At 31.3% G+C, this 15666-nt stretch overlaps 1 protein-coding gene across 2 annotated transcripts in view; it reads left to right on the top strand.

The window, feature by feature from the left end:
• LOC148951051 (dynactin subunit 1-like) overlaps positions 1-15666 on the top strand; it is a 177506-nt gene that overhangs the window by 38631 nt on the left and 123209 nt on the right. The window contains exons 2-4 of one of the 2 annotated variants that reach the window (XM_089090588.1): positions 598-839; positions 10154-10284; positions 15210-15248. In XM_089090588.1, the coding sequence (XP_088946714.1) occupies positions 630-839; positions 10154-10284; positions 15210-15248 (380 nt within the window). In that variant the 5' untranslated portion in view covers positions 598-629. The remainder of the gene's footprint in view (positions 1-597; positions 840-10153; positions 10285-15209; positions 15249-15666) is intronic. The other variant, XM_089090589.1, reaches the window with a different exon arrangement.

The following is a 15666-nucleotide window of genomic DNA, read 5'->3' on the forward strand; positions in this document are numbered from 1 at the left end:
CCCTTTTCCAAGTTTCTACGACAACTCCTTTGATACGAAGTGCCCTGGTATGGAAGAATAAAAATAATACATTGTGCCAACATCGTTCTTTACTTAGGCAGCGCGATTGCGCTGCCTATCATATCTTGTAGTAACCATGTAAAAATTTTTGACAGACAGCAATAGGCCTTGTCAAAATAAAAGTGACTCTGTCAAAACTTCACTGAACATGTAAAACAGATGAGAAACAATTGGTGTCGAAATTCAGTTGTCCTCTGGCAAAAACATTGTAATAATATTTAACATTAAAAAAGTTTTTTAAAAGTTTAAAGTTGTGACATTGTGAGGAGCCTGTACTTGTCTAAATACTCTAACAGTAATGATGACCTTCCAGAAAAATCGAGGAATTAAAAGACACTCCCAGTCTTGTTTTTCACTTTGACTTAGACTACCAGCACACATGAAAGTGTCATTAGGAAAGAATTCTCTCCCCCCCCCTATCAACATTCATCCAAGGAACATATGGCCAAAAAGTCACCAAAGACAGAAAATCTAAGCACTTACAATTTAGATACATTTTTTTTTTTTTTTTTTTTTTTTTTTTTTTTTTTTTTTTAGGAAAGATAGTTGAAGCTGTAACTACCTCTACAATGAAAGAAAGTGATTCACCACCCAAGTCAGAAAAGCAAGATAAAACTCTGAGGGTGGGACAAAGAGTTGAAATTCCTGGCCGAGAAGCAATTGGCACTGTTGCATACATTGGAACAGCCCTGTTTTCTCCTGGAAAATGGGTTGGTGTTGTTCTTGACGAGGCAAAAGGAAAAAACAATGGTACTGTCATGGGCAAAGCCTACTTCTCTGTGAGTATATCCTCCTATTGGTGCTAAGTCAGCGAAAAAGAATGTTTACAGTTCTGATGTGGTTGCAGTCAGGTTCTACTAGGAATGTGGTTGTTGTTGCTTGGGGGATTCCTATCTGGCGTTTCTTCTTCCATTTATACTGCATGTTTTTATCATTTTTATTAACTGAGGGTGCTAGGGCAAAGACAAAGAAAACGTAAAACTTATTATTAACTTGTTTGTGCGTGATTTACAATCTGCCTGTTAATAAGATATTTACATTTTTAGCTGATTTTAACCTAACCTGACCTTAACCTAACCTGATTTTTTTGTGTCAGTTGATGCTTGGTTCTAACCAAATTTGATAAAAACTCATGCTTGGATCATGAGAAATTTTCATTTCCAGCTTTTATGTCAAGTGTGACATGCTTTTAAAAGAAAAAAGGTGACTGTGAAAATAAATAAATTGATAAATTTAATGTAAAAAAATTACATTATTTGCAATAAAATTTTGCCAAGATAATGGTATTTTTTCGGCTTGGTAAAAATTGTGTTGTAATTTCTATTTAATATTTAATGATATGAAAATATTAAATTATGGTAAAAATAATATGATGCGTTTTTCTTTGATGATCTGATTTCTTTGATGATCATTGACAATTCAGTCGTGAAGATCTGTATTTCATTGACAGTCCTATAGCTGATAAATTATTTGGAATAGTGAACAGTGTTTCTTTAAGCCAATATTGTCAAATTGTATTCTCAAATCCACATAATAACAATAATTTTGTGGAACTGGAAAAGTAAGCTCCAAAAATGCCTCATAATATAAACGATATATAATGTAAAATGAATCAAGAAAATAAACTTTTAGCAATTTAAATTTAACAGTCTTTAATAATTTTAGCTTTTTTTTCTATTTGAAAACACTAGCAATTTTAAATGATTTATTAAAGAAAGAGGCCTTGACTCAATAATGAACAAATTGAATCTTAGCCCTATCGAACTACTTAGGACAAGACCATGAGAAAAATCGGTTGTAATAAATATATATATATATATATTTATATATATATATATATATATATATATATATATATATATATATATATATATATATATATATATATATATATATATATATATATATATATACATATATATATATATATATATATATATATATATATATATATATATATATATATATATATATATATATATATATATATATATATATATATATATATCGGTTTGGTATGTTTTTCAATTATATTATGGAGTTTCTGGAAAAAAAGTGGGCTCCAAAGGTTTGTCTTGGAAAAATGAATTTTACGGTGTTATTATTTGCGGATGACACTTGCGGATATATATATATATATATATATATATATATATATATATATATATATATATATATATATATATATATATATATATATATATATATATATATATGTATTTGCTTTATGTATATATTTGCTTTATATAAAGCAAAAATTAAATCAAGGAGGCACACTTGTGCCTCTTTAAACAGGCGACCCACCAAAGGTTTGTCTTGGAAAAATGAATTTTATGGTGTTATTATTTGCGGATGACACTGCATTGGTGGCGAAGTCGGCAAGGGAGCTACTGATATTACTCGATTTAATTTAGGAATTTTTACGGATGAAAAAGTTACAGCTTAACATTATGAAAACTAAAGTGGTTATTTTTAGTAAAAGGAAAGCAAAAATAGAAAATATATTTGTATTTGGAGGGCACCAAATACACTTTTACGGGATAAAATTAGTGGAATAAAGAATTTGTCTTTGCATAAGAGGTTGTTTTTTTTATCTAAGATAATGCTAATTCTCCATGATGGGGCAGAGATTTGGGGACATGAGAACGCTGCCCAGTTAGAAAGCGTTCAGTTAGACTATTTTAAGATATTGTATGGGCTGCATAGAATGATCCATACTCAGTTTCTTAAAGGAGATCTTGGACTGTGATCTCTTAGGAATTATAGAACGGTCCAAATTATTAAATTTTGACTAAGTGTTGTACAGCTACCCAGTGATAGGCTACTGAAGGCTGCATATGATGAGTTATTTCAGTTACGAAGGAAAAGATCTTGGCCTTTTAAAGTCAAGGAGGTACTGGATAAAACAGGTTTTTTTTTTTTCGCTTGGAATGATGGCCTTGGATCAACTAGTCAACAATTACAGCTGGACAAGAAAATCAAGCAGGTGCTGGAGGACCAGACTATTCAGAAATGGGGTGAGGAGATTATGAATTCGGAAACTTTAAGATATTATATAGAGGTTAAGACAGTATATGGGCAGGAATTCTGATTTAAGTTAAATTCACCGGCTAGATACCTTACCTATTAGATGCAGCTACGATCTAATTGCCTTTTGATTCGTTCGAGATTGAAGGTTTTTGAAAGGAGGAAAGTGTCCCGGACGGCATGTTTGCTTGCCCTCTTTTTCAAGAAGAGGAAGAAAATTTGGAGCACTGTCTGAGTTGTTGTCAAGATCTTTTGGGGGCAAGGGAAAATTTATTTGGGAATGTTGAATTACTGCTTCCTGATGCCTTGAAGAGTACTTTGCCACAGTTTATTTGTCTAGTGGGTAGGAATCTTGTTCAGTTGTTTGCAAAAAGAAGAGAGTAGTATTTGTTTCTTCTTTATTATTGTGACGAGTGTTGTAGTTCATTTATCTTGTATGTTGTTTGTGTACATGGCCATATTTTGGCTTGAAATACACTTTATATATACGATATATACTATGTATGATATTATATATATATATATATATATATATATATATATATATATATATATATATATATATATAATATATGTATATATATATATATATATATATATATATATATATATATATATATATATATATATATATAAGAAAAATAGAGCTAGTAGTACATGAAGGTTTGCATAGCTATATATAAAAAATATATAGATCCACAAAAAGGGATCTTAAACTTGATCAAATATTTTATGACGAAATTAAGCATATGTGAGAGACACAAAGACAAAACCTACAAAAATAAAAAATTTAACATATTTTACACATAAGGATGGTCAGGCATGCGTGTCTCAGGGATTATTTCATTGCTTTCCTAAGTGTATTTTTTTCTACGTGACTCCAAAAACTTAAGGGAACATATACCAAATTAAAGCCACGCTAGCTACACACTACGGTTTATAGGGATGCTTCTTACATATTCTTGAAAAAGAGTTTTATCGTCAAAAGCATAGCGACTTAAGAGCCTAATTATTCCACTCCTATTCACTCTTTCGTTATGGCAAGACTATCTGTATTTGACGATGTGAACATGACTCCAAAAACTTGGAGTCATGTTTTGATCATAAGTTAAATTAGGGTACTCTACTTTATTCTACCTTCAAAGCATTTAGGAACATAAAGAGGCCTTAAGTTACTTAGTTCAAAGTGAATATAATCTAGACTAAAGCTATTTTAACTCTGTTTTGATCATAAGTTAAATTAGGGTACTCTACTTATTCTACCTTCAAAGCTTGTTCACGGGAACCTAAAGACATTTTAGTCATGGAGCTACTGATATGTTATTGAAATTTTCTTGCATCAGCTTAAAACACAAGAAAATTCATTTTTGTTTTATTATACTTTTAAATTAAGTATATCCGTAGATAATGCTTCTGGTGGGTAGTATTCTACACTAAGATCGATATATGCGTTTGAATATTGAATATCAAAATAATAGATCTCATTCAGTCCCAGTCTCTGACCAGTTCACATCTTAAAATAAAAAGTACATTTCATGGATTAATTTTTTACTTGTGGATAAACCTAGGCACGGAGCCAATTGATTTTGCGTAAGAAATTATTAAGCTAAAATCTGATTACACAAGTGACTTGCATGTGATTACGGCTTAAGGATTATTTATGGATTGTGGCTTTGGATTAGTATTCAGCTCTATTATCATCTGAATCGTGCATTGAAATACTTGGACTTCTTGCAATTACTTGAAATTATTTGCAAATTACTGGATTAACTGGCCCGCTCAAAGATAAGTAATTATTTATTTTCAGTGCTACGCTCATGTCGAAATTCAAGCCTTTTGACATTGTTCTCGCTAGTTTCAAAAGTTACCCCCCTTGGCCAGCAATTGTTTTGCAGTCAAAAAGTGGTGTTAAAGGATTATGGAGATACACAGTTTTTTGCTACGGCGATCATTCTGAGCACCAAGTTTCAGAGTCTAATTTGAAATTACTTTCAGATAACCCTAGTGCTCGCAAAAGAACGGAAAAAAATGTAGGTAAAGCATTTACCGAATTAGATTCGTTTCCAGACATTTATAAATCGTCATCACCTACTTATCTAGCATTAAACCCAGCGAGCGTTATTGCAGAAGACTCGCTGGCACCTAGCCTAATCCTGCAAAAAATAGCTTTTACCCTGGATGAATTAAATCGGACACAAATGAATCTTACGGCCGAGATTTCCCGTCAAGTTAAGGCTAAACTATCAGACCCTGATACAGCAAATCAAGCAATTGATATTATAGTCAAAATAATTCATGATGCTATTTCCATTGATTACAACCCAAAATTCCAAGAAATAGAAAAATCACTCAAAGGACTATTTGCAATGGTTAAAAGCTTGGAAAGTAGGATTTTGTCATTGGAATCGAAAGTGGATGATTTTGAACAAGAAAAGATGTTGGATTGCTTAGTGATGAATGGAGTAAGGCAGAGGCCTGGAAATGACCTAAAGAAAGAAGTATCGGATATCATTAAAGACAAGATGCTGGTCCCTGGTTTTGAAGTTAATAATATTGTAAATATTTATCTATTTAGTTTGAATGACTCTAATGATCAATATAAAGTGTCTCCTGAGCTAATACACTTCGGAAATGTGGAATTAGCTAAATTTGTTTTCAAAGAAAAGACTAAATTAGCAAAGAGTGGAATACTTTTATCAGACACGCTAACAAAACAGCGTCGTGAAATTTTAAATGCGGCAAGAGACTGCTTCGGTAAATTTAATGTATGGACTGACCGCGGGCAAATTTTGGCCAAACCACCTGGTCAATCAATGATACGAAAGATTCGATCATTCGCAGATTGTGCTTAGATATTTTTTTTTTTTTTTTTTTTTTTTTTTTTTTGCATGTATATTTTATTATTTAATTCCATATATAAAATCGATTGTCTTTTTTTTACTGGCAAATTAGAAACGCCCCCAGTTGTAGGACGACTTTTTGAGCTTGAAAATAACCCGTTAGATGTTTTAAGCATTATCAATAATTCTATCGGACATGTCAACAGTGATTTGATGACAGTGAACCACACAGTAATAAGTAAATATGTTTCTAGTATGAGGGAGGCTGTCAAACGGGATGGATATTTGTCAGTGCTCCAGTTGAATATCCAGGGTCTTTGTTCTTCAATTGACCATCTAAAACAGATTGTTTCTGATGGACTACCTGACGTTGTTGTTTTATGCGAGACTTTTTTAGATTCTAAAAATGATATGCTTTTGGATTTGCAAGGTTATAAAATGGAACGACTGAATCGACAAAGGATGGCCAAGGGTGGTCTTGCTTTGTATATTTCTAATAATCTCCCATATTCTCTTAGAATGGATTTATCCAGAAATATCGAAGGTGTCTTTGAGTCACTTTTCATAGATATTAAATGTATAGGTAAGGATTTAATTGTTGGTATTATTTATCGATCTCCTAGTGGCTCTATTCGACTGTTTCTACACACCCTTAATGATCTACTGGATACCATCCTAAGACTGACGACTGAATTAATTATTATGGGAGATTTTAATATAAACTTGATGGATATAAAGTCTTCTGTGTCTTTGGATTTTCTGTCGTCCATGCTTGCCGCATGTACTTTACCTTCTGTATGTATCCCATCTCGCATAACAGAGACTACGTCATCTCTGATTGACAATATTTTCTGTACGGCCACCTTGATCCAAAATTATGTTTTAGTGAGCAACATTTCCGATCATTTCCCTGTTTACTCTAGATACTGTTTTGATAAAGTGACTATTGAGAGGACTTGTGAGTCAGGCAAGAGGCCTTTTAGGTTTGGTGAAGTGGAATTGATGCTTCTTAGGTCAAGATTGGCAGAAATTTCTTGGGGTGGTTTTGAGAGTGATTCTGATTCTTGTAATTTATTTGATACTTTTTATGAGTCTATTAAAGACGCTGTTCTTGATATTTGTTCTGTTTCACCTTCTAATCGTAAGTCTAAGAATGTTTTTCATCTAAATCCTTTGATGACCCCTGGTCTCCTTAGGAGTTGTAAGAGAAAAAAGAATCTCTGGAGGGCCTTTAAGTCTGCTAGTCCTTCACTGAAAGCTATTTGCTTTCAGCAATTTAAAATTTATAGGAATATTTTTAATTCTGTGTGTCGAAAGGCCAAGTCCCAGTATTATTTTAATTGTTTTTCAGATTGTGGTAAAGATATACGAAAAACTTGGCAGGTTATAAATTCTGTGCTTAGGCCCTCTTTTCAGTCTCCATCAGCCCCGTCTGCTTTGGATCTCGATGGCAATACGATCGAAGGAGAACTGAATGTCCAAGATATATTTACTTCATATTTTGCGAATAATGGTCAAACGACCTCTTCGGATGCTGGTTATTCTGCCACTAAATAAGACTTCAGGTCTTCTCTTGGGCCACCTTGTATGAAGTCAATGTTTTTGGAACCGGCGACGGAGAAAGAAATTGATAAAATTGTTATGGGATTGAAAAATTGTTCGTCGTCTGGCCCTGATAATATTCCTACTAAAGTAATTAAGTTCATACTTCCTTCCATTATTTATCCCTTAACAAAACTTATTAACCTCTCCTTTCAGCCTGGTATTTTCCCGAAGTCTCAAGCGTGCTCGAGTCATCATATTATATAAGGGGGGGACACGACCTGATACAGCCGCCTCTCAGCCTATTTCTGTGGTGTCGGTGTTTAGAAAGATATTTGAAAATGAGATGCTTTCTCGTATTAACAAGGTTCTTCATTCTAAATATTGTTTTCATGTTTTTCAATTTTGTTTTTAATAACATCATTCTACTGAGCGCGCTTGTGTAGTTTTACTGAATTATCTTCACTCTGCCATAGATTCACATTTGATTCCTGCTGCTTTGTTTCTGGATGTTTGTAAAGACTTTGATTCTTTAACCCACAGTGTTCTTCTATTTAAACTTTCTCATTTTTGCGTAAGAGGTAGTACGTTTGATTGGTTCAAGTCTTTCTTGTCTGGTAGAATAATTTCTGTTGATCCACCTTTTCGCTCACCATCAAGTGTTGACCAGGGGGGCCTCAAGGGTCAGTTTTAGGGCCGGCACTGTTTTTAATTTATATAAATGACCTAATTTTTCGCAGTTGGAAATAAAAATCCTCTTTGTTGCTGTCGTCTATGTCATCCAACAGTCTCCCTTACCCACAACTATAGTTTGCATACCTCGGATTCTCTTGTTACTTTTGCCGATGATACCACCCTTATTACTTCTGGGAGAACAGAGGATGAGGTTCGTACAAAGTTAGTGGACCTCTTTGAGAGAGTTTCAATTTGTTTTGATGCTAACTCTCTTGCCTTAAATGTTTCTAAAACCAGTTTTTTAGTTTTTTCTCGTATATCCCAGGCTTGTCCTCAATTATCTGAAATTCATATATCCAAAGGCTTTATTAGTAGACCAAAGGATGGCCATGTCCGTTTCCTAGGCATCCTCCTAGATGAAAATTTATTTTTTAAACACCATATTGATTTGATTAAAATGAAGGTATGCAGAAACCTCGGTATTCTAAGAAAACTAAAACATATCTTTCCAGGGCCAATTCTAAGAATCCTATTTCATAGCTTAATTCATTCTTGTTTTTCCTATTCTCCAGTAATAAGGATGTCTACTCTCCCTTCTTTTCTCAAACCGCTTTTGAATACTTTTGATAAAAATATAAATCTTATCCAGGATATAAATCTTTCGGTAACTAAACCGTTACTCGATATTAAAAAACTATATATTCTTTCCTGTGCGTCTTTTGATTTTCTTCACCTCCATGGTGATATTACTCGGTCCCTTAGATTTACGTCTTCTTTTGTATCTGATCGGTCAAATTATCAACTCCGTAGTTCTCTAAATATCCAAATTCCCCATACACCAACAATAAGATCCGATTTTAATCCTCTTGTTGCGTGTCATTTGATATGGAACACCCTTCCCGATTCGGCTCGAAAATGCCACTCGTTTGGCACCTTCAAAAGACTAGTAAAAAAATATTTGTTTTCATGTGATTAATTTTCTTTACTTTTGCCTGCTGCCAAAAGTTTTATTTCATTTAATTTTTTTTATTATTTTTTTATATATATATATAGATGTTGTGATTCACTGTAGTTTGATAAAGCTTATTTAGTGAACTCTCCTTTTTTTATATAGATGTTGTGATTCATTGTAGTTTGATAAAGCTTATTTAGTGAACTCTCCTTTTTTTTTTTTTTTTTTTTTTTTTTTTTTTTTTTTTTTTTTTTTTATTAAGCAAATGCTTTAAATGTTAAAAGTTAAAATGCTTATTTTTATATGTTTAAATATTAATGTTATGTTTATATTGTTTAAATCTTAAGCGTTTAAATGTTTAATGTTTATTTGATGTTTTCATAATCCCCCTCCTACAGGCCATGGAGCCTTTGTGGGGATTTGTAGATTGTTACGTAATTATTTTACTGGTATATGGAAAATAAATCTATCTATCTATCTATCTATCTATCTATAGGTCCTCTCGATTAATCTGTTAATTAAATGCTAAAATATACATATCAGCTAATTTTGCTAAGAATCTGCCTAATTTTGTGTTTTTGTGTTGTCAAGATCTTTTGGGGGCAAGGGAAAATTTATTTGGGAATGTTGAATTACTGCTTCCTGATGCCTTGAAGAGTACTTTGCCACAGTTTATTTGTCTAGTGGGTAGGAATCTTGTTCAGTTGTTTGCAAAAAGAAGAGATTAGTATTTGTTTCTTCTTTATTATTGTGACGAGTGTTGTAGTTCATTTATCTTGTATGTTGTTTGTGTACATGGCCATATTTTGGCTTGAAATACACTTTATATATACGATATATACTATGTACGATATTATATATATATATATATATATATATATATATATATATATAATATCGTACATAGTATATATCGTATATATAAAGTTTATGTAGCTGCATCCATTATATATATATATATATATATATATATATATATATATATATATATATATATATATATATATATATATAATTCTAATACAATTATCAGTTAAATTTTAATGTCTAATTATAGTGCAAAGAGAACCATGGTGTTTTTGTGCGACAGTCTCAGCTAGTTGTCCTAGAAGAGCAAACGCCCTCCTCTGCCATTACTAGTCCCGCAGGTGGCCCACCTGTTAATACCCCTACTACAGTCAAAAGTCGGTAAGTTACCTACAAATCATAATTGGCATCTTCCTTAAACATATTGGGGTAATACATACAAGAAAAGATTTCCGAAAAATCAGAAGTTTTTAATCAAGATTCTGGCTGGTTAATATTAGAAGTTTATAATTTATGAGTATATTGGACAAAAACCTTTTCTGAATTTACAAATTTAGAAATGCCATTATAACAAAACATATTCTATCTAGTTTTTTTTGTTTTTTTCAAACTAGATTTTGGAAGTTTGGAGTTTATAATAGCGTCTTGCAGGCCAAAGTGGAGCATTTAGGAACATAAAGAGGCCTTAAGTTACTTAGTTCAAAGTGAATATAATCTAGACTAAAGCTATTTTTACTCTGTTTTGATCATAAGTTAAATTAGGGTACTCTACTTATTCTACCTTCAAAGCTTGTTCACGGGAACCTAAAGACATTTTAGTCATGGAGCTACTGATATGTTATTGAAATTTTCTTGCATCAGCTTAAAACACAAGAAAATTCATTTTTGTTTTATTATACTTTTAAATTAAGTATATCCATAGATAATGCTTCTGGTGGGTAGTATTCTACACTAAGATCGATACATGCGTTTGAATATTGAATATCAAAATAATAGATCTGCATAAGTCCTCTCGATTAATCTGTTAATTTTGCTAAAATATACATATCAGCTAATTTTGCTAAGAATCTGCCTAATTTTGTGTTTTTATTATTTCGGATATTTATATCCTTATCTAGCTCATAATAGTTCTGCTAAAGGAAATGCTCCCACTTGAAATCGATAATAATGATCTTGTTTAGAAGTGTTTCTTGGAATTAAATATAGAAAGTATATATAGAAAAATTTAAAATAGGCTGTATAGCTTTCTAAAATTGATGTATAATTTTAAAGCAATCTTATTTGTTTCTGTAGCTTCGCTAGGACTCTGGTTGCAAAACTAGAAAAAGTTATGGTACTATCGCAAGCAAAGCCAATATTTAAATTTATTTTAAATTTATTCTAGTGCAGTTAATATATTTGTTATGTTTACCAAGTTTTATTCTTCCATATCAGTGTACCCAAGGGCCCAAGAATTGGAAGACTTAAAAAAAGGTAAATTTCAATGCACAAATAAATGTAAAGGCGAATGCCAGCTAAGTAAAGCAGTACTTTAGAATGAATGACTCTTTTTTTGTCGGATTTTTGATTTGGATTTTTGTCGGATTTTTGATACCAATAAATGTATGATAAAAAAAAAACGCGAAAACGAGTGTAATATCAACCAGTGGACAGAAAAGAAGGGAAATGACATAAGTAGATATTTTGGCAAGGGCTTCCGCCAAGCCGTCTTCAGTGCTCAAAAGAAAAAGAAAAACTAGCCTAAAACTTAGTAACATCTATCTACAGGGTACTCGGTTTTGGAAGCTTCGTTTTTTTCGTTAGTAATTTAATAATTGAGCTTTGAAATTAACCTGAATAATGATAATTATAAAACCTTTTTTGTGGTTTTTAAGTATTTTCCCCAACATTTTTAATAGTAAATAAACTAGTTGTGACATGTTACGACAGATAACAAATGAAAAGTCTTTTTGAAATAGCTTGAAAGGTCTTGTTTTTGAAAAACAAAATTGGTTGAACTTACTTTGGTACTAATGCATTGTGTGTCTAATAAGTAATGCGCCGTCACTGTTTCTAGACTAAAAAGATAGTCGTGCAAAATCATGTGGTAAGAAAAGCTCTTCCCGAGGAAAATTGGCTTCTTTATCATAGTGGGTTCCGTTAATAGAGATAGTATATATATGATACTTGTGGATGGCTGAGATCATTCAATGTCAAAAAAGGCTAATTGAAGCCCTATAGTACCTATCCATGTGGATCTGTATTGTTATCTCTATGTTCTCGTCTCACTCGTATAGAGTTTATAGTACCTTCTTGTCACTGTTTCCTCCAAGTGGCAAGACCTCTCAAGGTAGGCCTACAGTCGACCTGCTTTATTCGAACTTTGCTCGGACTTATTGTTGCTCGACAAAAACTACAGGAAGAAATGATAGTCTTTTGAATAAAACTACATAAGATCCCCTGATACTAATAGCAGAAACAAAGAATCGGCTGGTATTCGTGTTAAAATTTTCGGCTTTAAAACATATTCTTTCGGAACAGGGCAATATTCAACAATATGAAGCTGGCCATCATTATATCTGCAGCAGCAACTTTGGTTTTGATATATTTGTTGCAATTAGTAAAAAAAAATAGCGCTCTAGTCGTTCTAGTTGTGTTGGATTGTGGAGCTAACAAAAAGTAGTTTTAGAAAAGCTAGATAAACTTTTTGAAGACGTATTCATATATCTCATTGTTTGCTATTTCCATTAAGGTTTACAAATGCCTGTAATCTTTTTTCTGGTTTATGAAAGTCTGTTTACTTGATCTTATCGAAACTGTTGATAAAACTTCATTTATAAAACTAGGTTTTATGAAATAGGCCTTAAACATTTTTCCAACGATGTTCAACTATAACCTACCATCCTATGGATCAAACTACGTATTAAACATACTGTGTATTGAACATTTATTTACGTTGTGTGTGAGATTAAAAATACGAGTGAATTATTTAGACTTTAGTACTGTTTTACTTATGTTGAAGCTATTGAATTTTAATATTTTACGCTTTTTAAAAGAAAAATCTAATTTCTGTTTATTAATCCTCACTTTGACTTCAAAAATTTCACATGTAGAAATAACGTTTCTTCTATTAACTAACACAGTGTTTTTGTGCCTTCTAGGGACTCAGGTGTATTTTATTTTATATAGATTAAAGGTATCCAAAATTCTCATATAAATTTTGCCGTAAACATAGAACATAGTGTGCTATTTTGTAATTGAATTTTGCAAATCGCTATTTAACAATCTATAATTACAATTACTTTTTATTGTAATAGCTGATAATTATTCTGGGAAAAAAAAATTTGTTTGAATGTCTCTGTTATCAGTTTTAAGTTGGTTTAAAATCAGACTTTCTACTGATATTTACTCTCGTTTCAAAACAATATAAAACGTTTATTGAATATCTCATATTTTTATTTAAAATGGGAATTTCCATCATTTATCTCCTTAGGTTCAATAATAACAAGAATGTCTATTATTAAAATAGTAGAATTTTAACTTGATAGGAGGCTCATATCATTTTATGGGTTTGATTATTTGAAAAGGAACAAAAAAAAGCAGATTAACCTATTAGGGGGATTGTTGACTTTTAGTTACGATTTAGATTATTACGATTGTTACGATTTACTGTTCTTATTATCATGATTCTATATTTATTATTATTATTATTTATTATATTTGCATATTTATATATACAATTTTTTTATTATTACCATTATTACGATTTGGATTATTGTCGTGTTAGTTTTTTGGGGAAAAGAATTTAGCTTGTTTTTTTTTGTGTATATGTCGTTAAATTTTGCAATTTATATCTTTAGCATTTCAAGGGTGTATGAGTTTTGCAAATCTACTAATTCTAGTTTATACTTTAGAAATTGAAATTTTGCAATTTGAGTGTATTGTATTTCAAGAATGTATCAATTTCATAAATCCAAAACTATAGTTCAATAATTTAAATTTTTTAATTTGAATATATTACTTCCAGGGTGTATCAATTTTCCAAATACACAGATTCTAATTTGAACTTAGTAATTTAAATTTTGTAGCTCAAATATATAGTATTTCAAGGTCTTCTGAATTTCAAAAATCCGGAATTATAATTTCTAGTTTAGTGATTTAAAGTTTGTTATTTAAATGTATATTATTCCAAGGTGGTATCTATTTCGCAAATCCACAAATTCTAATTTGCGATTTTGTAATCTAAATACATACTATTTCAAGGGTATATCAAATTTACATACACACAAGTTCCAATTCGTTATTGAATTTTATACAAACCTTCAAAAAGAAGCCAAAAGTTGGCGAATTTGAAACTAACCTAATATAAAAAGATCAACAGTACTGTTAATGAGAATATTTATATTTAGAAATATCAGCTTCTACAAAGAGAATATTTTAAGGAAAAAAAATAAACCACCGGGCTTTTGTCAAGTTTTGGTAAAACTATCGTTTTGCATTTAGCATTGTTGCCTCCTTATCAAAATTGTTGACTGAATCAGCTGTTGAAGTTACAATTGGCATTTGAGGTTGTACGTTACTTAAATTGTGCATCAATATTAAATGTAACATAAAATATTTTTTATTCTTCATTTGTTTTAAGTTCTTTTGTAGAATTTCATTTGGCTAAAGTCAGTGAATTGACTATTAAACAATTCGCCGTACAAACTGTAAGTAAGGAGTGACCTGGCCCAATAATAATCGAAACTCTAAAAAAAGGAATTTTCATAGCAATTAATGAATCAAAAGAATCACGTGTTTAAACTGATCCCAAATTTATAAAACTCATTAAGTTTAATCTTGCCCATCACAAGCTACGAGCCTGATAAAACCTGTCTTGTTATCGAAAAAGGAGGAAACACTTTAGGTTAACACTTGAGAAAAACACTTTCTTGCTCCTTACTTTCAGTTGAAAATTAACTAATAAAGGATTTGTAGTAGAAAACATCAAAAGCTTTGTGTTCCAGAATATATATGAGTCTTTCTCTGTAACTGCGTTGTGTATGTAAGAACGCATGGACACTTGAATACTAATGTTCTTGTTTAGATGTGGCCTTTGAAATTAAATATAGAAAAGTTCAAAATAGAGCGCATAGTTTACTAAAATTGATCAATATTTTTCTTGCAACCCTATTTGTTTCTGCGACTTTCCCCTGACCCTGGTTGGAAAAAAAAAGAAAAGATGCAGTAACATCACAAGCAAAGCCCATGTTTAGTAGTAATATAAGTTTAGGCTAGTTCAATTAATTTATTTATTATGTTTACCAAGTTTTGTTCTTTTATATTAGTGTACCCAAGGGCCCAGCAGCTGGAGGACTTAAAAAAAGGTAAAGTTTCAATGCACAAATAAATAGAAAGGCGAATGCCAGCTAAGTAAAACAGTACTTTAGAATGAATGACTTTTTCGTTTGATATTTAATTTGGTTTTTATTTGGAAGATATTCAGTTTGACTTCAATTTATCATTCGTTTGATTCGCTCTAAAACCTGCTAAAAAATTTTAATTTCTGTTTCCACCGAGGCTATGATTCTACAGAGTACTTTTTTTTTTTGTTTAAAAATAAACCGTTCTGTCGGAAATTAGGTTTAACATAATGTTTTGAATTTTGGACTTAAAAATGTTATTTCCGAAATGCATTATTTTTAAAATCATTAATAACCACGAACAACAATCATAGTCACCACTGAGGCCAAACTAAAATGCATTTTTTTTTTTTTTGCAAATAAAATAAGAAACAAAGCATTA

The sequence above is a fragment of the Artemia sp. Qi Xiang Cuo genome, chromosome 6, assembly GCF_049724085.1.
Source record: "Artemia sp. Qi Xiang Cuo chromosome 6, ASM4972408v1, whole genome shotgun sequence".
Lineage (NCBI taxonomy): Eukaryota > Metazoa > Arthropoda > Branchiopoda > Anostraca > Artemiidae > Artemia > Artemia sp. Qi Xiang Cuo.